General features: G+C 32.3%; 5 protein-coding genes across 5 annotated transcripts in view; 3 read left to right on the forward strand and 2 right to left on the reverse strand.

Annotated features, from left to right (window-relative positions):
* The window catches only part of HELRODRAFT_188214 (hypothetical protein), a gene marked incomplete at its 5' end in the record, with an annotated part of 2,215 nt that extends 367 nt beyond the window's left edge, over positions 1 to 1,848 (forward strand). The window contains one exon of the mRNA XM_009017001.1: positions 1 to 1,848. This exon is cut by the window's left edge and continues 367 nt beyond it. Coding sequence (XP_009015249.1) covers positions 1 to 1,439 — 1,439 coding nt within the window. The 3' untranslated portion in view covers positions 1,440 to 1,848.
* A 905-nt stretch (positions 1,849 to 2,753) lies between these two features.
* HELRODRAFT_64810 (hypothetical protein) lies at positions 2,754 to 5,805 on the forward strand (the record flags this gene model as incomplete). The annotated part of the gene is made up of 5 exons (XM_009017002.1): positions 2,754 to 3,235; positions 3,376 to 3,931; positions 4,849 to 4,994; positions 5,319 to 5,428; positions 5,588 to 5,805. The coding sequence occupies 5 exons, from the start codon at positions 2,754 to 2,756 to the stop codon at positions 5,803 to 5,805; spliced, it is 1,512 nt and encodes a 503-aa protein (XP_009015250.1).
* Positions 5,806 to 10,171: 4,366 nt separating this feature from the next.
* On the reverse strand, positions 10,172 to 11,810 carry HELRODRAFT_184901 (hypothetical protein). The gene has a single exon (XM_009017003.1). The coding sequence runs from the start codon at positions 11,709 to 11,711 to the stop codon at positions 10,338 to 10,340; it is 1,374 nt and encodes a 457-aa protein (XP_009015251.1). The 5' UTR covers positions 11,712 to 11,810; the 3' UTR covers positions 10,172 to 10,337.
* A 2,215-nt stretch (positions 11,811 to 14,025) lies between these two features.
* On the forward strand, positions 14,026 to 14,745 carry HELRODRAFT_159966 (hypothetical protein; the record flags this gene model as incomplete). The annotated part of the gene is made up of 1 exon (XM_009017004.1): positions 14,026 to 14,745. The coding sequence occupies one exon, from the start codon at positions 14,026 to 14,028 to the stop codon at positions 14,743 to 14,745; it is 720 nt and encodes a 239-aa protein (XP_009015252.1).
* A 405-nt stretch (positions 14,746 to 15,150) lies between these two features.
* Positions 15,151 to 24,175, reverse strand: HELRODRAFT_93833 (hypothetical protein). Its single transcript, XM_009017005.1, has 17 exons — positions 24,033 to 24,175; positions 23,236 to 23,767; positions 22,813 to 22,967; positions 22,260 to 22,424; positions 21,938 to 22,092; positions 21,652 to 21,703; positions 21,248 to 21,389; positions 21,083 to 21,138; positions 20,819 to 20,988; positions 20,599 to 20,672; positions 20,327 to 20,426; positions 17,446 to 17,499; positions 17,189 to 17,251; positions 16,709 to 16,777; positions 16,409 to 16,505; positions 15,845 to 16,153; positions 15,151 to 15,823 (listed from the first exon to the last, which is right to left on the reverse strand). Exons 2-16 carry the CDS (start codon positions 23,445 to 23,447, stop codon positions 16,083 to 16,085), a joined length of 1,635 nt encoding a protein of 544 aa, XP_009015253.1. The 5' UTR covers positions 23,448 to 23,767; positions 24,033 to 24,175; the 3' UTR covers positions 15,151 to 15,823; positions 15,845 to 16,082.
* Positions 24,176 to 24,995: the final 820 nt, after the last annotated feature.

Genomic DNA, 24,995 nt, shown 5'->3' on the forward strand with positions numbered 1-24,995 from the left:
GCGTCCACAACAACAGCATACGTTTAACTGTAGCATCACCACAAACTTCAGTCACTCCACCATTTGGCATATCACACTTCTCTCCCGACTCTGGATATTGCCACAGTCCAAAAATGGAAGTGGATGAAATCAAAGAGGAAAAAATGACTGGCTCTTGCGAAGTGACGTCTGCTGAAAATTTTAAAAACTCTATGACCGAACTCGATTCCGAAGAGTCAAACGCCGATAAAGAATCAGCCATTATACAATCGACATTTAATGATCTTAGCAAAATCAAAGAATGCAACAGTAGTGGCGATAAGAATGAAATTATTTCGGCTTCTTACGAGTCTTTGCTACGTCACACCCAGTTCCTGGCGGCACTTCGTAATGTTCCTCTACAGAGGTTTCTACACGAAAACAACAAACTCTTCTCACAGACGACACACATTCCTCCATATTATCCATTCTTTTTCCAACCGTCTTCGTTTCCATTGCTGAAGAACTCTTCGCATGTTCCGAGCCAGCTCAACCATCACCAGAACTGCGAGATCGGGAGTTCATCTGACAAAATCAATCATTCCAAACCAGATTCCAGCGTCAATTCCATTCTACTCTCCCACATTCAGAAAATTAAAAACGACAGAGTGAACGCCGTGCAGAATCAAAAATCTGACAGCCCCATCAAAGAAAAAGAAGTTTTCAGTAAAGAAACGGACAAAGGAGCAAAAAAACGAAAATATAACACCGCCAACAATGGCAGGCATAAGAAGAAGAAGGCATCAGTTGATGAGTTGAAGATATCTCCAGTATCTGGAACGTACATCAGAGACGTGGACGACGATGACAATGACGTGACGCCAGTCTGTAGAGGTGACATAGATTCCTGTTTCAATTACGTCGAAGTTACTCCAGAAGCGAAAGCTGAATTGGAAAAAATCGAGAACAAGATTGGCGAATATATCTGCTGTCTATGTAAGGAGAAGTATGACGATGCATTCCAGTTAGCGCAGCATAGATGCTCGAGGATCGTTCACGTTGAATACAAATGTCCGCAGTGCGACAAGGTTTTCAACTGCCCAGCCAACCTGGCATCACACAGACGCTGGCACAAACCATCAGATGATGAAAATTCATCTGCTATCAATAAAGGCAGCAGCAACAACTGCGGAAATAAATCAAGCTCTAAAAAATCAAAAAGTTTGAAAAGTAGCCCACCAGTTTTCAAATCAGAAAATGTCAAACCTAATGAATTTTTGTTGAATAAAATTTCAAATCAAGAGGCGCTTCGGAATCATTTGTACAGATTTTTCAATACTAACAACTGCGTAAATTTTAGTTACCCATTTGCATATAACAACGTGGCGATGATGAACGGCACGCACCTAAAGTTGAGTCCCATTCCTAGCTACATTCCATGCCAAGAGACGGCTCTCAACCTCTGTACGACGAAGAAATGAGTTCAATCCTCTGTATGTTTGTTGGAAAAGGATCAATCAAAACACATTTCAGCTTGAACAAAAATGCAGTCATAGACTTTATTTTAAAGACTTGAAAAAATTAATAACACAATTAATCACGCTAAAAACAATTTCGTTTTATATAGTTTCAAAAAAGTTTGATTTTATTATTTTTTTATTAATTTTGGTTAAACTCACGAAATTGAGAACCCTATGACGAGTCACTCTAGTCTGAAATGTAATATATCAACGAGTAAAACTTACTGTTTGTAAATTCTTTATGATTTGTTTTATCTGTTGTTGTAAATACACCGATTTTCATTCCAAACAATCTTGTATGTGCTGTGAATTTGATTGAATTTTTAAATGTTTTGCTTTGATTTTATAAATAAAATGAAAAATAATGAAGTATTATCGTCTTTGATCAATCAATTAATCAGAGTAAAAAGTTACTTGATCGAAAAAATAAAATTCTTTTCCTAGAAAAATGACGAAATAATTATCCTTCACAACATTTCAACAGGGCCATTCATTTTAACACAGACAAAATAGTTTTTTCCATATCACTGTTATTAGCTAGTTATATTGACGTTTGATAAAGGTAGAAAGAAAGAAAAACAGGAAATAATCAGAAAAACACGAATTTTTAATGAAAAGTTGCATCCAGTAAATCTATCTAATGAAACAGCTCGTAACCTAGCAGTGAGTTAGAATAATCAATTCTAGTGGAACCAACAAATGTAGTAATGGGTTTTTGAGAGAGTTGAAGTTTAAATCATTGAAATAAACCCGATGGAAGTAATTTATTCCGTGTTACATTTCTTTTATTTTGAAAAGTTTGGAAAGAATTTTAAAGTTTACTTTTTTTTCAATTTATCTAAAAAAAAGTTTTTAAAATACGGTAACGTATTTATTGATTGATTTTAAAAGAAATTGTATTAATAATTGTTTCAATTGAGAACTTATAAAAATTGGTGTGTATATAATAAATCTATGCAATTAAATGTAAAAAACAAAAAGTTCCATTTTATCTACAGTTATGCACGTGTAATTGTTAAATGTCTCAAGTATTCTAACCTTTGAAGTACATGGCTCACATAAAAAATTGTTTTGGTGTTCCATCCATATTGTTAAAAATTAATTTTGAAACTGACGTTACAAACGTTTTGTTGCGTTGCTAACTATAAATACAACAAAAGTCGCAAAGTGTGATGAAGATGATTCAAAGTTTATCAATTAACGGATTAGTGGATAAATTAGATTTTGCGATTTTGTGATAAATAAGATTTTGATCTTTAACTAGTCAGTTTAAAAATGTATTTAAAAAATATTGTTAGATTATTTCTCCTATCTTTAATATCCTGCACAAGTGCCGTGTATGGTTTGCGCTTGGTAGGCCAGTGGAAAACGTCCGATTTTTATAAATTTTTAGTGAAATTTGGGTTTCAGCAAACGGACAAAAACGATGAAACAGCCAGGACTCAGGGTTACATATACGGCAACATTACGGCTACCAAATACGAAGATTATGATATTGCGCTAGTTGTTCTAGACAGTGAATACTTTCTAAATTTCTTCACTAATCGCTCGCTATCTCCCAGACACGATGCATGTTCTAGAATGTTTTCTCAGATCAACAGATTGGCCTGGGACAAAGATTGCAACGTGAATGGCAAGGAGGACTTCATAAGGTACATACCATGCAGAAGGGATGGGCTATGTAGGGATGAGCTGGCCGACAGGATGGTTCGCAACAGTCAGTTCACATTCAGGGTTCAAGATAAAGAACAACCGAGGTGCTTTTCCAGTGCTTGAATTACTAAAAAAAATTAAATAATTATCTACTAAATATTTTATTTTATTATTTAAGTAATTAAATTAGGTAATGATATCTTTAAAAATAGATTATCCTAAAATGAATTTTCACTAATTGCAGGTATTGGTACATAAGTATGGTGGCCTGCAGTCTCAACACAACCAACTCTTCGTGTCAGTGGACCCACATTAAGAATTCTCCGTCTATGTTGATCAATTATGACATCTGGTTAGTCAATGGAGACCCCGATGACAAAAATTCAAATTTCTTTGAGCACCACTTCTCGATCGAACAGTTTGATGTTTTTGAAATTTACCTCACATTCTTCATTCTCTACATTCTCATCATTCCAGTGCAGGCCTATGCTCTTAGCTTACGAAGGCATACAGTTGCTGTTTTATTATTCCTCTGCCTATTTCTCGAGTTTTTAGGAATTGTTTTTAATTTCGTTCACTACACAAAATTTGCCGGGGACGGGATTGGAGTCGTCAGTTTGAGTACAGTAGGAAAGTTTTTTGACCTGCTAGCCCAGAGTTTGTTCATGCTGCTTTTGCTGTTGGTTGTGAAGGGAATGGCTATCAATTGTGAGAGGCTGCCCATATTCACGATTCTCTTCGTTTCTACCGTCTGGTTTGCCTACACTGCTTCCAATATTGCCCTATTCATCTGGAATCTGGTTAGATTATTTTGTTCTGTTGTCATTGTTTCATTCATTCATTCATTTATTCATTCATTCATCCATCCATTCATTCGCTTATTTATCCATTCATTCATTAATTCATTCACTCACTCATTTTTTTAACCCTTAAAATTGTTTTTGGTAATAAATTGCATAAAATGTGAATTTGATCCATGGACTATTAATGAGTTTTAATTAAACAATTTAGTCTATTTGACATGCCATTGGAAGATTTTATAAAAATATTGATTCATTGATTTACTGGCTGAAGGCTTTCTTCATTCATTCATTCATTCATTCATCATTCATTCATTCATCATTCATTCATCATTCATTCATCATTCATTCATCATTCATTCATCATTCATTCATCATTCATTCATCATTCATTCATCATTCATACAAGCTCCACAGACCAATGTAGGGCAGTAAATAACATTATTATTAATTTGTAACATTAGTTTGAAACTTTTTGCATTTTTTTCATTTTAAGGCAAGAGTGTGCAGCTGTTTTAGACATCTGCTCATTGTTGTACAAACTTGTGTACAAACTTGTGTACATACCCACACACACATACATACAGACATGTGCAATTAACGACAAATCAAAGTGTTAATCCATTTGTTACTTGATGTTTGACGGTTCAGTGTCACTTATCATGTTTTGGTTTTAATATAAATACATACATGCATGCATGCATACATACATACATACATACATACATTCATACATACATACATACATACATACATACATACATACATACATACATACATACATACATACATACATACATACATATATACATGCATACAAACCTAACTACTTATATATATCTATACGTTCTTACATACACACGCCACACATACATACACACGCCACACATACATACACACGCCACACATACACACAGTTAGAGGTACAGTTCATAAGTGATGTTGATGAGTGGCAGACATGGCCTGGCTTCCTGATCCTAACATTCAGGATCATCATTATGCTGTGGTTTTTGTATGAGCTGAGAACAACGTTTCTAGAAGACCATGGATTCATTAAGTCCAGGTTTGTTTGATTATTGGTCTGTGGGGCTTGTTCATTGATTGGTTGGTTGGGCTTGTTTATTGACTGGTTGGCTTAGGTTTGTTTATTGATTGGTTGATTTGATTGATACTTGCTAACTGATTTGTCGATTGGTTGGTTTTCTGGCTGTTTTCTTAATTTAGCTAAGTCTGCGGTAATGTTATTGGTGGGTCAATTGATTCAACTTGCATTATTACGTCATTATTACTTTCTAATCACATCAGCACATCATGATGACATCATCATATCATTCATACATCATCCTGATGTGATCTCATCATCTTTATTTCGTCATCAACACGTCAGAGTCTACCTCCATTTTGGTGCCGGTTTCATGGTCTGGTTCATCTACCTTCCAATTGTTGCCATCATTGGATCGAATATATCCACATTTTGGAGGTTCAAAACTATCCAAAGTCAGTTTGCACGCGCTTGTTTATGCGTGTATGTATGTGTGTATGTCCTTATCTCTCTCTTTCTCTATCCCTCTACTTCTCTCTCCTTATGTGTGTTTGTTTATTTGTGTGTGTGTGTGTGTGAATATGTGTCTAAAATGTGTGTGTGTTTATTTGCAGGTTTATGCAGCTCAGCTGACTTTGTATCTTATTGTATCACGATGCACTTGCTCTGGCCGACGAAGAAATACCTCTACTTCAATTCCATGAATACTCAGAACGGATACCTGCGCGAATATGCTCATAACAATCATAAAGGTATCAATCTATCTATCTATATATCTATCTATCTGTCTATATATTTATTGTTATTTGTTTGTTTGCTGTTATTGTTATGAAGATAATGAGATGATGATTGGAATTTGTTTTGGCAATTTTATTTAAACTAATATTTAAACATATTTCTTTTTTAATGGATTCGATTTATTTTGGTTATTAATTAAACAGGTAGAAAGAATTATTTATTTCAAGATGACGAAGATGACGACGACGATGACTACCTATAAAATGGCACTGTATTATTATTTTTATTATTTAAATTGATTAATTTTTCATTTTCTTATTTATTCATCCAATTTTTTTTTTTGATAAACATCTTTAATTATTGTAAATAACATTTTAAATAAAACCTTTTTCTGTTGTTTAATTTTTAGTTGTGATTTTATTTAATCTATCTGTCTTTTTTTATTTGTAAAATATTAATTAAAATGCTGAAAGTTGATAAAATATCGTTTTGGCTGCTACTTCTTCCGCTACTTAGTACTACTGCTGCTACTACTAATACTACTACTACTACTGTTACTACTATAATTACTGCTATTATTACTACTACTATTGCTACTACTACAAATACTGATTTATCAACTGCTGATAGTATTTTATGTTATCAATGACACTATTTCATTTTTTTAAGATACTTTTACAATTATTACTAACTGTTACTGCTGCTGCTACTACTACTTCTACTATTACTACTAATACTACCAGCCGCTTAACTTTCTAGCTTCTGTTTCAAAACATCTGCAACACAACTGACAAATAACACTCGATTGACATATGTTACATGCAAAGTAATGGTGAAACAAAATTAATTATTGTGGGTGTGCGTGCGGGTGTGATGTACATATACATTACTCTTTATCGAAAAATGGATGAAGTGTAATATATATTTATTAAGGCATGCAGAAGTTAAGAAATTTATACACCAAGCTATTTATTATCTGGGCATTAGAGCAAAAAACTCCTTTTTCACACTTTAAAATAGTTAAAACATAATTTAGTTTATAATATGTGATTAATTGTTGAATCATTTTTTAAATTTAAAAAGTGAATAACTTTCGTTAGTTCAAACGGGTTATTGACTACATTCGCGATTAACGTTAATTTGAAATTACGATGTTTTGACAAGGTACCGAAAATGTTTTATGGACGAAATTTTTACAAATAATGAGCACATTCCTGTTTTTCGTAAACAAGCAATCTCGAGCCGTGCTTAAACTTGTTGAGTTGAATTTTACGTCCGGGTTTTTAGGAAAAAAATTAGGTTTTTAAATTAGTTTCTAACAAAATCATGAGCGATTTTGATTTTACGGAAGATGAGATTTGTGAAGAGTTAAAAAAATTAGGATATATCGGCGTTCCAAGAGAGAAAATTTTACAATTTAAAAAAGGTTTCATTTCATATTTTTTTAATTAATTTTTTTTAATTTAACTAAATTTTTGTTTTATAAATTAGTAATATAAAATAAAAAAATAAAGAATTGATTAGTGTTAGATTGGTAACATTTCATGTTTTGGCAATATAATTATGTTAATTTTGTCATCTTTCCTTTTTTCTTTTTTATATTCAAATTCATAAAATGATGAAATATATATATATAGAATATAAAAATAAAATATAGTATATAATTAAAATAAAAATATTTTTAAGATTTGGATCAGTTGATTAGGGAGCAGAAATATTTGACCCCACCTCCGTCAATCAGTCAATCTGACGCTGATTTATCCAAGGGTAATGAGAACTTTTCAAATTTTCTCAATAAGTATGAAATAATTATATAATGACGTAATTGATATTAATATAATAAATTATTCATAATTTTTGTGTAATTTTTGTTATTTATAAATTATAAATGAATTATTATTGCAAAATAATTTTTATAAATATTTAAAATTAGAAAATCTCAATCCCAATGTCCCTCTTTTAGTGCATCCAAGAAATATTGTTAGTTATAATTTATTCAGAATAAATTTTTTCCAAAAATCTCAATGCAACCTTCTTATTTTAAATTTGAACTGTTATTTCATATTAAATATTAAAAAATTTAGTTTTTTTAATAATAAGCAGTAATAATGTTGCCATTTATCTAAATTAAAATAATATAAATGGGACAGTTCTACAACTTTAATGAATATAAAAATAATTAAATTAATTAGTAAATAAATGTAAATAATGTAGTTTGTTTTCCACAGCACCAACCACACATTCAGCGACAACATCCCAAATCAAACCAACTCTACGACAAGAATTTCAACAATGACGATGACGGTGATGACAGTTATGGTGATAATTATGACGACGGGTCAGTAAGAAGTAACAGTACTAGGGTGAGTACATGTAGTACAGTAAGTGGCAGTAGTACTGCTGGGTTGGTTATAAAGAGAAAAGTGCTTAGAAAAATTAATGGACAATCTCATATTGAAGAATCATTTGCAACCGGTACTATATGGTTTTTGTGTTTTACTTTGCTCGTGTGTATGTGTGTCTGTCTGTGTGTGTGTGTATGTGTGTGTGTCTGTGTGTGTATGGATGTATTAATTATTTATTTCATTTATATTTTTATATATTTAATCTTTTTAATATTCTTCTTAAGCCATTTATTTATATTTTTATATTACATTTACAATTAACAAATACAATTTCTATTCATTCGTAATTATCTTTCAATTATTTCTAGATGATTCTTCCATAACCACCAGTGAATATACAGGCAGTAGTAGTACTAGGAGCTATAGAAATAAAAGTGTTAGAGAGTTTTATAAAAAAAAAATTATTTTTTTAATTTAATTTATTATTTATTTGTTTATTTATAATTTAAATGTATTTAAATATGATTATCTCATTCACATTGTTTTATTTTTCATGTTAAACTCTTTCAAAAAATGATCACAAATAACTCAATCCTTTGACCCAGTACTTTATTAAAGCAATTTATAACCAGAATTATGACTCTAATTCTAATTAGCTCTAACGATCTTTATTATTCTATGCAATAAATAAATTTATCCTTTGACTATTTATTATATCATTCCTAATTTTATTTTAACATGGATTGATGGTCGTCCAGTAGAAGAGCCATTCGTTACAATCGGACAAATAGCCACAATTTTTTACTTCTCATTTTTATATAATATCTCTTAATAATCATAATAATTTTCTTGATAATTTTCAAAATTAATAACCGAAATAAAATATAACAGGCACCGAACTCGAGTCACGAATATGCACCATCTTCAGGTGAAAAATCACTGGAGAAAACATTTTTTTATAGATTTTTAAGTTTGCTCATTAAATAAAACTAACTAATGAACAAGCCTTTTTTGAAATTTATTGATTATAATCTTAAATGAAATGAGATAATGTAAAATAAATAACATTTATATATATATATATATATATATATATATAAATGTTATATATATATATATATTATTTAAATTGTTCATTAAGTTCTAGAAGCAAAAATTAAGCTCTAAATTAAATTATAAAAAAATAAAACAATCATTTTTATAGGCCAACTGCAATTCAATACGTCTATTTAATTCAATTTTCAAACAATTGAAATGAACAGGGTTCTGCACACACGCAAACACCAGACAGACTCACACACACACACAGACAGACACTCACACACATACACACTTTGCAGTTATAAGGCATGTTCCTTCAGAACAGTTAACAAAATTGGCCAACAAATGTGACCCTGTGAAAAGGTTTTAATACATAAAGAAATGAGTGTATGAATGAATAAATGAATGTATGTATGAATGAATTAATTAATAAATGAATGTATGTATGTATGAATGAATGAATGAATGAATGAGTATTATTAACTATTGTTATTACCCTGTCTTTTGAAGTTTAAACAAAAATAACATTTAATTTTCATGAAAATAATTAAAAAATTCGATAAATCAATAAAATCAAATAAATATCTATAATCAAACACTTTGTATATTATAATTTAATTAATACCGTTATAATTTATTATATTATGAATAATTATTCGTAATACGGTTATAGTTAACCATTATTCAAGCATAAATATCCTTAATTTTATTATGATTAAATGTAATACTGTTATAATAATACTTCCAGGTATCAAGAATACAAAAGATACTGGGCGGAGAATTTAGTGCCAGGGGAGAAGCAACACAGACAGCTAAGATGGGACGTAAGAGAGTACATGAATAGGTACGTACCGACGACGAAAAATTCTACCGCTACTTCTACTAAAACTAAGGTTTGTATGTATGTACGTATGTATGTTTGTTTGTATATTTGATTGTTTGTTTGTTTGCGTGTTTGTTCGTTCGTTTGTACGCTTTTGTATTTATGTTTTTGTATGTAAAATTTACGAAACTGTAACCTAAATGCTATCGCGAATAGTTGACGAACGGTGAATACGGTAACTCTGATGAAAATGCGAAATGATGGCACTCTAATACTGTCAGATATGATTAGTAATAACAATGCAAATACAGCTGATGATTCAATCAAAACACAAGTATAATAGTTAGTGAGAAATGACTGACTGTCGCAAATTCATAGCCTGTCCACAGCACATAAAATGAATAGTCACCAATGCCATTACATTTTAGGTTCGTTAAAATATTTCTCAACGTAATTAAATATTTCCTCCCCAACGGTTTCGAGTCGATCCCTGTACTCGAGGTACTGGTAGTTGTTGACGGGTACATCTTTGTGGCCGTATGAGATTGCGAACCAGGTGGCAGCGATGATGGCCGTGCTGTCACTGTCCCCGCCGTGAAAGAATGCCCTGTTGGCCAACTCCTCCCAGCTGTTCCCTGCACCCACGAATGCGTCGTAGGCGATCATCGGTGCATCGTGTCCTGAGGCTCCACCCCATCCATCAAAACTTATCTCCTTGTAGAATTTATCTCTTTCTCTGACACCGTATGGAGACGGGAAGAGAGGCTGTGTGCCACCTTCCAGGCAACGGATCTTCAGATAGCGACTCCATGAATCACGAAAATAACTCCATGCTCCCTTATTCTTTTCAACATCTCTTCCAACTTTGTTGACATACTGCCAGGCCTTGTCCAGGGTCTCCATCAGTCCAGCCCCCCACATATGAACAGGCTTACCTTGTATGGCGTAGTGGGTGAACAAAGCAGATGTCAAAGATCCTAAAAATCCAGTAGGGTGGTTGTGCGTCATACGTCCTGATTCTATGCTGACTGCTATTAACAAATCTAGTTGTTTCGGATCGGGATACAAGAGTCCGATGCACATGGACCTCATGGCCCCACCACATCCCCCTCCACGGTCATCAAATGGGATTATGTAACCCTTAGGATCATTTGCATCCAACATTGCAACTGTCTTCATGGTGGTGGTTCCTGGAGCTCTATCTACCATATCGAGCATGCATTTAATATAGTGCTTGGCTATTGTTATGTAGAGCTTCTCCAAATCATTTGCCGAAGTTTTGATGTACTCTGTGATGGCCTCCCCGGTGGCCAGGTGCATGATCGTATCGTCAGACAACGTCCAATTTGGCTTTGAAACGTTAAGTGATTTTATGCCTCCCTTTGCTTTCACTTCATCATGAATGATCTGTCCTTTTAATTGAAATTCCCAACGGCCTCGGTAGTAACCAATAGCATCGGCCGATCCACCCAGTAACATTGCCATTTTGTATCTGGTTCGCCATTCATTTGTTGTCAAACCAGCCACTGGGTTGATTGAGTCACCCGTGTACGGTTTGCACTGAGGCTGCTCGACTGCTGGCTTTGGTTGTTCCGTAGGCTTGGATCCCGGTCTTTCGGTAATGGTGTCTTCCAGAACCTTTCTACTGCTGCAACCCTCTACGATTTTAAGAGAATCAAACATGATGATGAGGATCATGATCACGAAGATCATAAATGTGGAAAATGAAATGGGCCATTTAAAATAGAACTTTGTGGTAGGAAATATATTTCCAATAAGTTTCGAGAACATGGCGTAGCTATTATAAATCAAATTAAAAAGTCATAAATTTGAATCAGAAATATTAGAAAAACAAACGAAAATTCAACTGAAAATTTAATTTCGAAAAATTAGCTACGTTAAAAGTAAACAACGACAATTATAATCGGTTGTGTAGCGCTTTTTTAATAAAATTATTTCATTTATAAGCCAGACCTTGATAAAACCTCAATTTATTATATAAACTTACAATATTATATGAATTAAACTATTTTTTTATCAAATCTAGATCTAATTTGAATCATTAATATTCAATAACATTGACTAGAATGTTGTATTTGAATTAATTTTTAAATTTTTTTCAGAAACCTTCATATCCACCGGTAGACTCTTACATTTGTAAAAGAATCAGCCGGACGTATTTAAACGATTTAGATTGATTCAACTTGTATATTTTTCTTCTTTTTCATTTGTTTTAACTTTTTAACAATATTTTTTCAATAATAATAATAATGATTCTAATTATTATTTTATTATTATTATATCTTGTTATTATTATTACTAACGTATATTATTCTAATTGACGTAATTATATGGTTTAGTGTCTCGTGTTGAATTTTCTGTCTATTATTATTCTCAAAGAAAACGAATTACATTATCCTTTATTATCTATTCTATTGAATCTGCCTATCTACTACGTGTTTGTACAATTTATAAATTTTTGCCAATAGTATTTACATATTTCAGTTTGATTTTTTTACACAAAAAAAACTTGAAAAGTAAAAAATAATTGTCTTGTTTGGTAGGATATTCAATTCATTTTTCTATTGTTATTCGCCGATCAAATACATTATCAGGGGTGGGTAAACTAGGGAAATATTCTCCCCGAAGTCTAAAAAGTTGGCTATTTAAGTACATATGCGGCCCTTCAAAGGTAAAATAGGACTCAATGCGGCCCTCGTAGCCGAATGTTTTCCCACTCCTGCATTATATTATAATTCCACCATATATTTAATTTATTAAACATGTAGGTAAATTTCAAAACAATTTTTTATAGAAAATGTGTTTGTTCATACATTATACCTACTTGTGTTTGTCCCATTCATACCCAAAATATATGAGCTTATTTGTCAATTTAATTTTAAATATTGATTTGTAAGAGTAATATGGCAATGATGATGGTTAGATAGAGATAAGAATTGCGCTGGCGATGAAAATATGTGATGGTGATGGTGATGACGGTGACGATGATGTGACTATATGGTAGTGATTTCAAGAAAATCTGTTACCAACAATCAAGTAAGCCTCTACATATCCAATCTCATATATATATATATATATATATATATATATATATATATATATATATATATATATATATATATATATTGGATTTAAATTTATGTGTGGATATATACATTATGTGTGTGTGTGTGTGTGTGTGTGTGTATGTCTTTGTCTTTTTGTATGTGTGTATTGCATATATACACGTGTATCTGTTTACGTATACACGTCATTGTCATTATTATTTTTTTAGAGATACCACATACGTACCATTGCATTGTACACGTTTACATTTTTGTATGAGAATTGATGATGTTTGTATTAATATAGGTATTGTGTATTATTAATATGACTTTATGTTGTATTAATAATTTATGTATATGTGCATTGTGTATTAATATTGTATGTTTATTTGTATATACAATATATGTATATGTGTATTATGTATTAGTATTGTATGTTTATATGTATATACAATATATGTATGCGTGTATTATGTATTAATATTGTATGTATATATGTGTATATACAATATATGTATATGTGTATTATGTATTAATATTGTATGTTTATTTGTATATACAATATATGTATATGTGTATTATGTATTAGTATTGTATGTTTATGTGTATATACAATATATGTATATGTGTATTATGTATTAATATTGTATGTATATATGTGTGATAACATCATGAGCTCTGGGCATGTATGTATGTAAGTAGTTTTCAAACTAAATCCAACTAATAGATTTTAATAAAATTATAAATTTTATAAAAGTATAAAATAAAAATATACATGATGTATTTTAACGAAAATTGTGTACGTAAATACTTGCGTTCATACTGATCGATGCGTGTTTTAGTTCGTTTATTTATCTGAATTTGTTAAACTCAATTCATCTTTCAGTTTTGTGTCTATAGATTTTTGTTTGATATATTCAATCAGAAATCCTTATTTATAACTCGTGTGCGACAGAATAATCGAAATTTAAACTGCATATTCTTTTATAAAAAATTTAAATTCATTTGATTAAGCACCTTTTTTTCAATAATTAACGGATATGAAATCGCTAAATACTGTCAAGGTTTTCATCCTAGTAACAACCGTCATCCAGTTTGGTCATGTATTTGTCACCTGCCACCAGAACTCAGGCCTAACAATCGAGGTTCCGGACAGAGAAGAGATGTGCTTCTACGAAAATTTCGAAGGAAGTCGCATGTACATCTTCGAGTTTCGAGTTTTGAGAGGTGGAAACTACGATATTGACGTACTTGTTGAATCGCCATCTGGTAAAGAGATCTACAACCAAGTGAGGAAAACGAACGATCATATCATGTTTCAAATATCTTGGGGGACGTTTAAATTCTGCTTCAGCAACCAGTTCTCAACGATAACTCACAAGATCGTGTATTTCGAGATCAGACCAGAAGATCACAAACCCCTGGCAGTCGAAGGCGGTAGAAAGGGACCCAGCGCCAACACGCAGGTCGAAGAATCGATGGAGGTTATTCATTCGATGGCCACGAAAATTATGGAGCACCAGATGAAGTACCGTCTGAGTGAGGCCAGAGGGCGAAATGAAGCGGATCTTCTGAATGAACACGTGCAGACGTATTCAATCATTCAGGCTGTCATCATTCTTGTAGTCGGTCTGGGGGAACTCTTTATTTTGAAAATGTTTTTCACGGAAAAAAGACCGAAAGATTCAGCGACGGCGACAGCCACCGGCAGCGATTCTGCGGACCCCAACGTCCACAGATTCTCAACAGTCAGACCGTAAATTTATTTCTTCTGCGTACTTTTACTTTCACATGAATTTATTTTCAATTCGAGACGAGACATTTTTATTTCATTTTAAGAACTTTTTCAAAATTATTATTAAACCTACATCGTTTATATTCTGAATGTATATGTATGTACTATGATTTCAATTAATAACGTGGAAGCAATTTGAACGTTAACAAAAAAAGCGAACTATTCCAAGTAAGAAAAGAATGGAGACCTTGGTGTTATCCATATTCTATTTAGCATCTTTCGGTCCTAGCATTTTCCGGTCATTCCAACAGATGACCGATTCCAAAAGATACAAATTATGGTTAGAAAGCACCAGGTCAACATGTCTTTCTTGTGAAACAGCCAGCCATCTTAAAATAATTTTGCGACTAAAATTTCAATAAAACAAAAAAACGAATAAAAATTGTTTTTCTAATCAAACACCAATAATAATAATTATAGAAATAGACATAATAAAAAATAACATAATAATTATAATTTGTCATACGGGGAGTTAATGAGATTATGGTGTTAATGTAATTAGTCAGGAAAAAACAACTTAATGTCATTAAGATATGTCGTTCATAATAAATTTCAACTAAAGTAATAAAAAACAAATTTCAAGAAAATGATAAAGTAACGTTAATAATGATGATATTATTCAGGATAACGGCGAAATGACAAAACTAATAAAGATAATAGCTCACTATCACGTTTATTAATTAATTAATTAATTAATCAATCAATTTGTCTACTTATTTATCAAAAGCACATTATAAAAAATTGCAATATCATTTTTGGAAAAAGTTATATATATATATATATATATGTAAATACTTTTAGGCAATATATATATATATATATATATATAACAAAAAAAATTTAATATTGAACGCATAAAAAACGTTTATATGTATATGTATATTCTACAATTAATTGGTAGAATAAATGAGTATTTTGAAGCGCTATACAAATGAAGTAAAAATAAAATATTGTTAATATCTCTCACTCTCTCTTTTCTAACTCTGTTTAGATCATGATCTTCAAAGGTTAAATAGAAAGAAAACACGAATAATACACTAAATAATAATAATAATAATATTAACAATAATTATGACAAACTAATCTCATGTAAAAATGAGAATTCAAACAATACCGACAACAAGACGAAGATCATTCATCCATTAGCTACAACAAAAAAACAAAAACAAAATAAAAAAATGATTAAAATGATTTCAAAGTATTTGAAAAAAATAAAATAAAATTTAATAAAAAAAATAATAAATTGTAACAATAATAAATAATAATGAGTGATAATTTTGATTTGAATCATTTTCTTTCTTTTCACTCCAATGGCGATAAAGTGCACGGTCTGATGAACTCCTGACCTCTCTCGTGAAACCACTTGTTGCATGCTGGGAATGAATGAATGAATGAATGAATGAATGAATAAATGGATGATGAATAAGTGAGTGGGTGAATGATTGAGTGAAAAAATGACTCAATAGAAGAAAGATTGAATGCATGAATAAAATACCATTTGTTGCCACACGCTACGATTTTTGCACGAATAAATGAATGAATGAATGAATAAATGAAAGGGTGAATGAACGAGTGAATGAATAAACAAATAAATGAAAGAGTGAATGAATGAATGAAATGACACCCACCCCATTTGATACCAGATAGTACGGGGCAAGCAGCATGTCTGGTCCTCATATCACCCTCTCCGCTTCTCATCAAATTGTACCAGAAGGCGCACTTAGCCTAATTTAATTATTCAATCAATTAATAAATTAGGTGATTAATAATTACAAAAAAAACGAACAAACGAATGAATGAATGAATGAACGAAAGAATTAATCACGACTGAGTACATGAATTAATGAATAAAAAAATGATTAAGAGATTGGACGAAAAAAAAAAAATAAATGTTTGAGAGAATTAATAAATAAATAAGTTTCCCTAACTTTTCTAGGCCAGAAACTGACCCCGATACCAGGGAAGACAGTGGCACCACCTGCCTGCACGTCTGACAACTGAGATGACGTCATAAGGATGTCAACGATGACGTAATAACGATGACGATGATGACGACGTTAATGATGACATAAAGATGATGATGATGACGTGACGACGATGGTCATAGTAACGACGATGATAATAATGATCGTGATAATCATGAGTAAGGATGACAAATTTGATATTAAGACCTGATGGCGTTAATGATGTGAACATTTCCATATAGATACTGACAGATGACTATTTGATCTTTTTTCTTAACTTAATCTTTATTTATCTCCTCTCTCTCTCTCTCTCTCTCTCTCTCTCTCTCTCTCTCTCTCGCTATCTTTCTCTATTTATCAATATTTCTCTTTTCTCTCTCTCTCTCAACCAATTTGAAAATTTGTACAAAGCTTAAAAAACGTAAGAATTGAAACATCACTGACGTAGCAAATGAACGTAGCAATCCTGTTCCCAATGGCCTTCTCAAATGTATCTAACTCTCTGCTCTATAAGAATTTATGAAAACAAAAACGAAATAATATAATTTGTTAATTAATTATTAAATAATATAATTTTGATGAATAATGATAAAACAATTTTTCAGTTTAATGATAAAAAAGCTAATATTAATAATAATATAGATAGAATAGTGTTTTACAATATTTAAAAAGTTAATAATTTAAATAAAATATTTTCTCACAGTAGCAAAGTCATAATGAGGCTCGTAATGCCCGCCAATGCCATAGTTCAACACCTTGATGTCATATTTAAAATCATATTTTTATTGTCAATCAGTGTTAATGTATTCAGTTGAATAGATTAAAAAAACGTTCCGAGTGTGTGCAAATAAAAAAAAACAGAAGATGCTATATACGATATAATGACTAAAGTTTGACAGGAACATCGCGGAAATAGTGCTTTATAACCTGATTGATTGATTGATTGATTGATTGATTTTGATCCAAGTTGACAGTATGCTTGCTCTTGCAATCTTTTCAGTACTGAGACTTCTTGGCAGGCAGCATGGACGTCTCCGGATGGTGATCGGTGGTCTGGTGCAAGATGAGGGCCAACACTCCGGCCCGATTTTTCATGTTTGCCACCACCTGGCCTTCCTCTGCGAGCAACTCATTCAACAGCCCCCACTGCCTCAACCTTTCCATGTCCGCCTGCGCCTTCCACAACTTCTCCCAGCAATGATGCTTCTGACATTTATTTTTCGAAACCCGGCAGTACGTTCCGCTTGTTTCGAAGGTGTTGACGACCAGCGAACATCCACACACCTCGTTGTCCGGCACCTTTGGTTCCTTGGTGTGTTCGGAGCACAGGACTTTCAATTTCTTGCAGTAGAGATTCCGTCGGGGGTTGTACACGTCGCAAATCACGGAGTCTCCCTCGACGAGACTCTTATATGCTGAGCCACATGATATCTGACTGTCAAACTTATTGAAACATTTCTCCATGTGCCTGAGAGCACCTTTCTGAAGCACCTGCTGTCCACAAGTGACGCAAAATATGTTAAGACGAGAATCACTGTTATCTCGATCCTTTTCGCTAGCGTTCGATACAGTTCCACTTTTCCCCATCATAATGATTTCATCCAATTGTTTGCGCTTCTGTTCCGCCTCTAACAACTTCTCTTTCACCTGAAGTTGTTTCTGTCTAATCTGCTCCAAATGTTTCATGTCGTTCTGTTCGGCCAGGCAGGCAGTTGACTTCCAATCGTGCATTCGGTGTGGCAAAATCTCGGTTATTCTTTTAGTTGCAAGTTTCATGCCACAGTTATCTGAGCAGTATTTGGAACCCTGCCTCGATGCCTCCACGCAACCTGGCCCCAAACACTGTCTCGGTCCATCTTCGTCATAATATTTGTATGGTAGGTAGTTGGCTGCATGTTGCTGCTGCTGTTCAGTAGATGGTAACTTTGAGGAAGAATTTTTGTCTTTATTAGGTTGAGAATTTCTGACACGATCGTCCTCAGTGCTTTGCATGCGTTTGCGATGATGTTTTTGTTGTTGCTGTGGTTGTTGCTGTGGTTGTACCCGTTGTTGATGAATGACTTTGCCGCTTGGCTCCAGTGAAGTCTTTGATAAATCTAGTGCGACATCTTTCTTAACAGGTTCACTGGACTTGTTAATTTGATAAATATTCTCTTTTTTGCATTCATCATCAAGTTGATCACTAATCACCAATGTAGATATTTCCTGATTCAGGCACTGTCTCTTTCTACATTTCTGTTGCAATTTGTTGGCTCGGCCGAATTTCTTCGCTTCCATGCAGACGTGACATTTGGCACAGTCTCCCTTTCTCAAGCACGCCTTGCAAGAACCACACGTGTCAGATGGTGATCTCTTTCTCTTTAAATTCTTCTCCTCCTGCTTTTTAATTTGCTTCTGCTGTGTGAATTCGTTATCACGTTTGGTCCTCTTTCTACCATATTTATCATCGTCATCACCGCTGTTCTCGCGAGATTTTGATTCATCGTAAGAACGTTTTAATGAAAGATTTTTCTTGTACAAGATTTTCAAAGTTGGATTTGACTCTAAACAAAAGTTGCAGAACCAGCGCGTGAACTTTTGAGCTTCATCAACGCTTAGACCGATGCAATCTCCGTGATACCAAACATCACACGCCTCGCAACTAATCATGAACCTAGACACGTCGGAACTCCGACAAATGCAATAAATTTCTTCAGCCATTTAGATTTTGTTTGAAACTAAACCGAAAATTATAAACTACAATTAACTTAAAATTAAACTAACGATTCTATCTATATATACAAACCATTAATTCCTTTGCCAATCAAACAAAGCTATCTAAATTAAATTCAAGTATTCTCCATAATTCACAAAGTGACTTTGCAAAGTTAATTAAATATGCCTTATGTGAATACAAAGCCCTGTTATTAAGTTTATGAATTGTTGAAAGAACTCGTAAAATTTTATTTTCTTTGAGGAAATGACTTTGAGGTGATCTCATTTCTCTTTGTTTTGTTCATGTCATGCCTATTATTCCGTATTTTGTTTATAAACTAATAAATCATTCTTTCCCAAAAATTATGTAGTAAAAAGATCGGATAATAAAAATTAATAAAAACAAATCTGTAATAAAAAGATCGTAATAAATTTAGTTTTTCCTTTGTTAACAACATAATGTCTCAAAGTTAATTAACAAAAATTTTGTGTGTGTACGTATGTGTATGTGTTAGTCAAAATGTCGAATGCTAGTAAAAGATAAAACATGAGTGTAATGATGTGTGTGTGTACGTGCATGTGCCTGTATGTATGTGCGCGTGCGTGCGTGCGTGTGTGTGTGACACGTTATTAGTACAAAGAATGTTTTCAATTAGACGATGTTTCTGACAAACAAACACATACAGCATCACTATCGTAATTCATAGTCACAAATACCATCATTGTAACCTACAGAAAGACAAACAGACACACAGGTAAACAAACACAAGCACACGTGCACGCACACATCAATCAATCAATCAATCAATCAATCAATCAATCAATCAATCAATCAATCAATCAATCAATCAATCAATCAATCAATCAATCAAAAACCAGTCAACCAGCCTGCAAATCTTCGACAGTGTCAAGTGTGAGATTTGATAGGAGACCTGCCATATAGCTGAACTTGTATACAGCTCTGTCATCTTCATCTTTCAACCATCCACTTTGTTGATTGATGGAATGGTTGATTGATTGATTGATTGAATGGTTGGTTGATTGATTGACTGCTTTATTATTAACTGATGGTACGGTATAATATTGTGTTCATCCTGATGTGATTCAGTGGATTCAACAGTGAACAAATCAACAGCATAAACAAACCAACAAAAACATACCTCTTACTGATTCTATAATCTTGTGGTGTAGTCACCTGGCTGTTACTCTTATGGTACACCACAGATCTTCCGAGCTAGCGGTAAAAATATTTTTAGAAATATATAAATATTTTTTGGTAACGATTTTGAAAGTTAAAAATAGAAAAAGAAAAATGATCGAAATTGAACACACGTTGTTTTTCAACCAACCAGCCAACCAATCAATCAATCAATCCCTAACTTTAGGTTTTCCAATCTTCTTGATCCGGGCGATTTGTCCGTCCGTCATGACGTCATGGAAGAGGAACATCCTTGGCTCCCAGTTAACTTGTTCCTCTTTGATTGGATTGATGTATAGGAATGGATGGTGCCTTCTATATTGACATGTTAACAGATGCTCGTTGTATAAGGACTGGGTTAATGAATTTTTTATTTATTATTTATAACTATTTATTTATTTATTCATTTATTTATTAATTATAATCATTGATATTATTATTATTAACCTGAGTCTTTTCACCTCTGCATAATTTTTCGTAATTTTGAAAGTCGGATGACAACCTGAAATAAAAAGAAAGGCAAAAACATTAATTCACACCTACACACACGGGCACATCTACACACACAAATCCATCTATCCCAATCAGTATCCTTCCAATCCCAAACTAACTTGTAAGCATCCATCGGTCTGGGATTACTATTCTCGTCATAGTGTGTTTGCTGTTCGCCTCTTGAACGAGCTCGACTTTCTTGCTCTAAAATCAACTGCTCATAGAATCTTAGGTTATTTTGGGCACGTATGTGGTTTGGGTCTGGGAATAAGTTTTCGAATTCAGTGTGAAATTTTTTAATGATGGTTGGTTGTTGTTGTTAATCTCGTTAGAGATTCAACTTGAAGTTAAATTTTTTCATTATAATGTTGAACGATTCGTAAAAGTTAATTAGATAGCGGAAAACGGTTAATGATTTTAACTAGAACATTAAAATTTTGTAAAAAAAAAATATAAAATCATTGTGACACAAGAAGAAATTGTAAAGAAAAATTGATAGCCAATGAAATTAAACTTTGCTGACCAATCAGAAGCCATTCTTTGGTCAAGTTCAAAGCCTTTTTTGTGTTACCTTGCTGTTGGATTAATTATAAAAAATGTAACACCATTTAATTTTTATACTGTCACATCTATTCATTTTTTTAAATTACCATTTAATTAAAAAAAAACAAACAGGCAATCAGACAAACTAACATGCAAACGGACAAACAATTAAAAAAACAGACAGACAACCAGACAGACAAACATGCAACCAAACAAACAGACAAACAGATGACCAGCCAGCCAGTCAGCCAGACAGACAGACAGACCATATAATAAGAGTAAGCCAAATAGTCCAACAAAGTAGAGTTATCAATGGAGGGGTCATCCTTGGACATCCTCAATGCTTCAGACATCCAGATGATCGTATGGTAGAAATCATTCCCCTTGTATGCAATTGAACCAAGCATGAAGCAATCCTGGGCTGTTTGGTCATTAATAAATTCAAAATGATGACAATTTTTTCTAATTTGAAGAAAAATGATTTAAAATCTGAATATAAAATATGTTTTTAATCTTTATTAACTGTTCATGTGTTATGTACTAAAGATTCATTTAAAGTAACAGCCCTGACAACGGATAAGAACCAACCAGTCATGTGAACAGAATCCTGGATGCCTTGGAGGTCACCCTTGACCAACTTGCTAGAAGGAAGGGCATAGGTGTCCTGCAGCCTCATAAGGGCATAAGCAGCCCCTTGTAAATCATCCTCCGTTGGGAAACGACTTGTTTTTGTGGACAGACTCTTCAAGAATTCTGTGTGGTTTGAATTGGTTTTTAATGTTCGGCTGTTTTGAAAAATAAAATTCAATAAGTTGTTTTGGTTTGTTTTAGGAGTTTCCTATAGGAAAAATATGGAAACATTAAATGAAGCATGTCTCAAAAACTCAGTGTCAATTTTAATCTAGTTTTTTAAAGTTGCCATGTAAAAAGCATCAAATACTGAGTGTTGCCAATGAATGAGATAAGTTTTGTTGCATGATAAAATCGAAAAATAAAATATTTTTAACACTATACAGCAAAATAAGTTACCAGCTCATTCAAATTGAAATAGAATAACTCATTGCAAAAATTATAACAATTATGAAATTAAAATATTTTTGAAAGATTTTTTTTTTTCAAAATTTCAAATCAAAATGACAACCAGATAGAGAGGTAGACTTGATCTGCTGTTCCAGGAGCTCATTCCATTCCTTTGTGAACCTTTTAACCAGCAGGTAGGCATTGATGGGGTTGCTCAAGTGTTTCTCAGGGTCAACCAATGCTTCTAAACTATGCTTCTCAAAATCATCTGCAATTCTTTCAAAAATATTTTTAATTTATTTTAAAAATACTTTAGTTTTTATATAATTTTCAATTGAACTTACAAATGTCGTATTTCATTAAATTTTTATACTAGAATTTATAATATTTAAAAGTGCAATAGCTGCCAACAAAAATATATAAAAATAAACTAAGAAAAAAGTTTCTATTTCTTATTTGTTACCTACCTAATTCATGTAAATATTCATGCAAACCAAAAATATAAACTCAAATCAAAATTGAATATAAAAAAACTAAAAAAAACTTTTTGAGGTTCTGCAGCCTGGCCTCCTCACTCTTCACATAACTCCTCAAATCATGGGCGACTTCATTTTCCATCTGCAGGACATTTTCAAGTTCTGAAATGGCCGAGAAGAAATCGGCACGCACCAAACCTCCAGAAAAAAATATGTTAATGATGACAACGACAACCGCAACTAACAAGACACTATTTGACACTAATTTTCCGACTTCCATGACGATGACGGTGATTAAATTTCAACGAAATTATAAACTTAAACTTCTACCTCTGCAAAAATGAAGCAGACAGGACTAAAATTTAATTAACAAACGTTTATAAATTAGAAATTTAAATCGCGATTTTTATAACCTATTTTAACTTTCATTTAAAGTTTAAATTCTCTTTTAACATTCCAGGTCTTACCACAGACCACTAGGAACAGCCCGTGTACTGTACACGTTTCAACTTTAAGTTCTTCCAAACTTATATATATTTATATATTTTATTTGATGCATGACTGTCTGCATATACCTACTATATAACATAACATGAAAGTCTGTTAATGCATTTTTTATTCAACATTTATGCCATATATTGTTTGGCTTTTATATAAAATATATATATTTACAATGTATATAAAATAATAAACCTATGTACTAAAATATATATATCTGTATAATATTTATATATATATATATATATACATACATGATTATATATATATATATATATATATATATATTCAACAAACATCTTTAAATACATGCATGCATGACGTGATTTAACTCACTGGCTCGGTAACCTTTTAATAAGCCGACAAGATTAAATGTGCTATAATGATAAACTAGACGATTTTTTGCAAGATGCATCACTCAATTAGGGCAATCAAACCATAAATTACTTACTGATTTATCAAAAAATAAACTGATTCTAACCGAAAAAAATTCTCAAGTAATTAAACTAAATAAATTAGAGGTAGTTAGGTTAGGTTATACGTGCATAGGCGTATTGTTTATATAATAAATGTTTACGTGTGTGTCACGAATGTCTCACATTATATGAATATTATATATATTTATGCTATATATATATATATATATATATATATATGCCATATTACTCGAAGTGTGTACGTGATTTTGTTCACATTCCCTTGATAAGAGGATTCGTTTTTCTGTATTTTATTAATCAATTGATGTTTATATATAAATTAATTAGATTTTTTAATTAATGAATAGTGTTTATGTTTGAATATAGATAAGCTCAATTTTATTTATTATTTGTATGAGTTAATCATGTGAAATATTCTGCCAGTGTACCAATATGAACCAATGTGTCATCCAATCAACCAGCCGACCGACCACCCAGCTAACCAACCATGGATTTGATTGCAACATTCTAAATAACATTCAACCATGGCATATTAATTATACCGTGTCTTTTGGCATTGATTTCTATGAACAAGAGCAAATCCCATGAAGTATAGACTTGGAAGCACTTTCATATCAGCAGATATATCATAATGTTATATTTTAATTCTTATTCCCTCGCAATTCATTACGTTTGACCAACAATTTCGGCTGCTTACATCGAAATAAATATTTGGAAATTTTTATTAAAAGATTACTAAATGCACAAATCGTAAGCTAATTGTTTGGATGTTTTGCAGATTCTGTTATCTGCACCTTGTTATCTTATGATCTTTTTTGAGGCCTGCTTGCGTCATATTCATGAAAGATGGCGGTGTCGAGATAGACATATTAGTCAACAATGTTGGTGTTACG

Source organism: Helobdella robusta (assembly GCF_000326865.2).
Source record: "Helobdella robusta unplaced genomic scaffold HELROscaffold_2, whole genome shotgun sequence".
Classification (NCBI taxonomy): domain Eukaryota; kingdom Metazoa; phylum Annelida; class Clitellata; order Rhynchobdellida; family Glossiphoniidae; genus Helobdella; species Helobdella robusta.

Bases quoted from the DNA above. Each gene is read 5' to 3' on its own strand.
- HELRODRAFT_184901 (XM_009017003.1), bottom strand. From the start codon at position 11,711: ATGTTCTCGAAACTTATTGGAAATATATTTCCTACCACAAAGTTCTAT.
- HELRODRAFT_93833 (XM_009017005.1), bottom strand. From the start codon at position 23,447: ATGGAAGTCGGAAAATTAGTGTCAAATAGTGTCTTGTTAGTTGCGGTT. The intron at 21,704-21,937 runs GTCTGTCTGTCT...TTAATCCAACAG, and splicing joins TGGCTTACTCTTATTATATG to CAAGGTAACACAAAAAAGGC. The intron at 16,154-16,408 runs GTGGGTGTCATT...ATTCATTCCCAG, and splicing joins ACTATCTGGTATCAAATGGG to CATGCAACAAGTGGTTTCAC.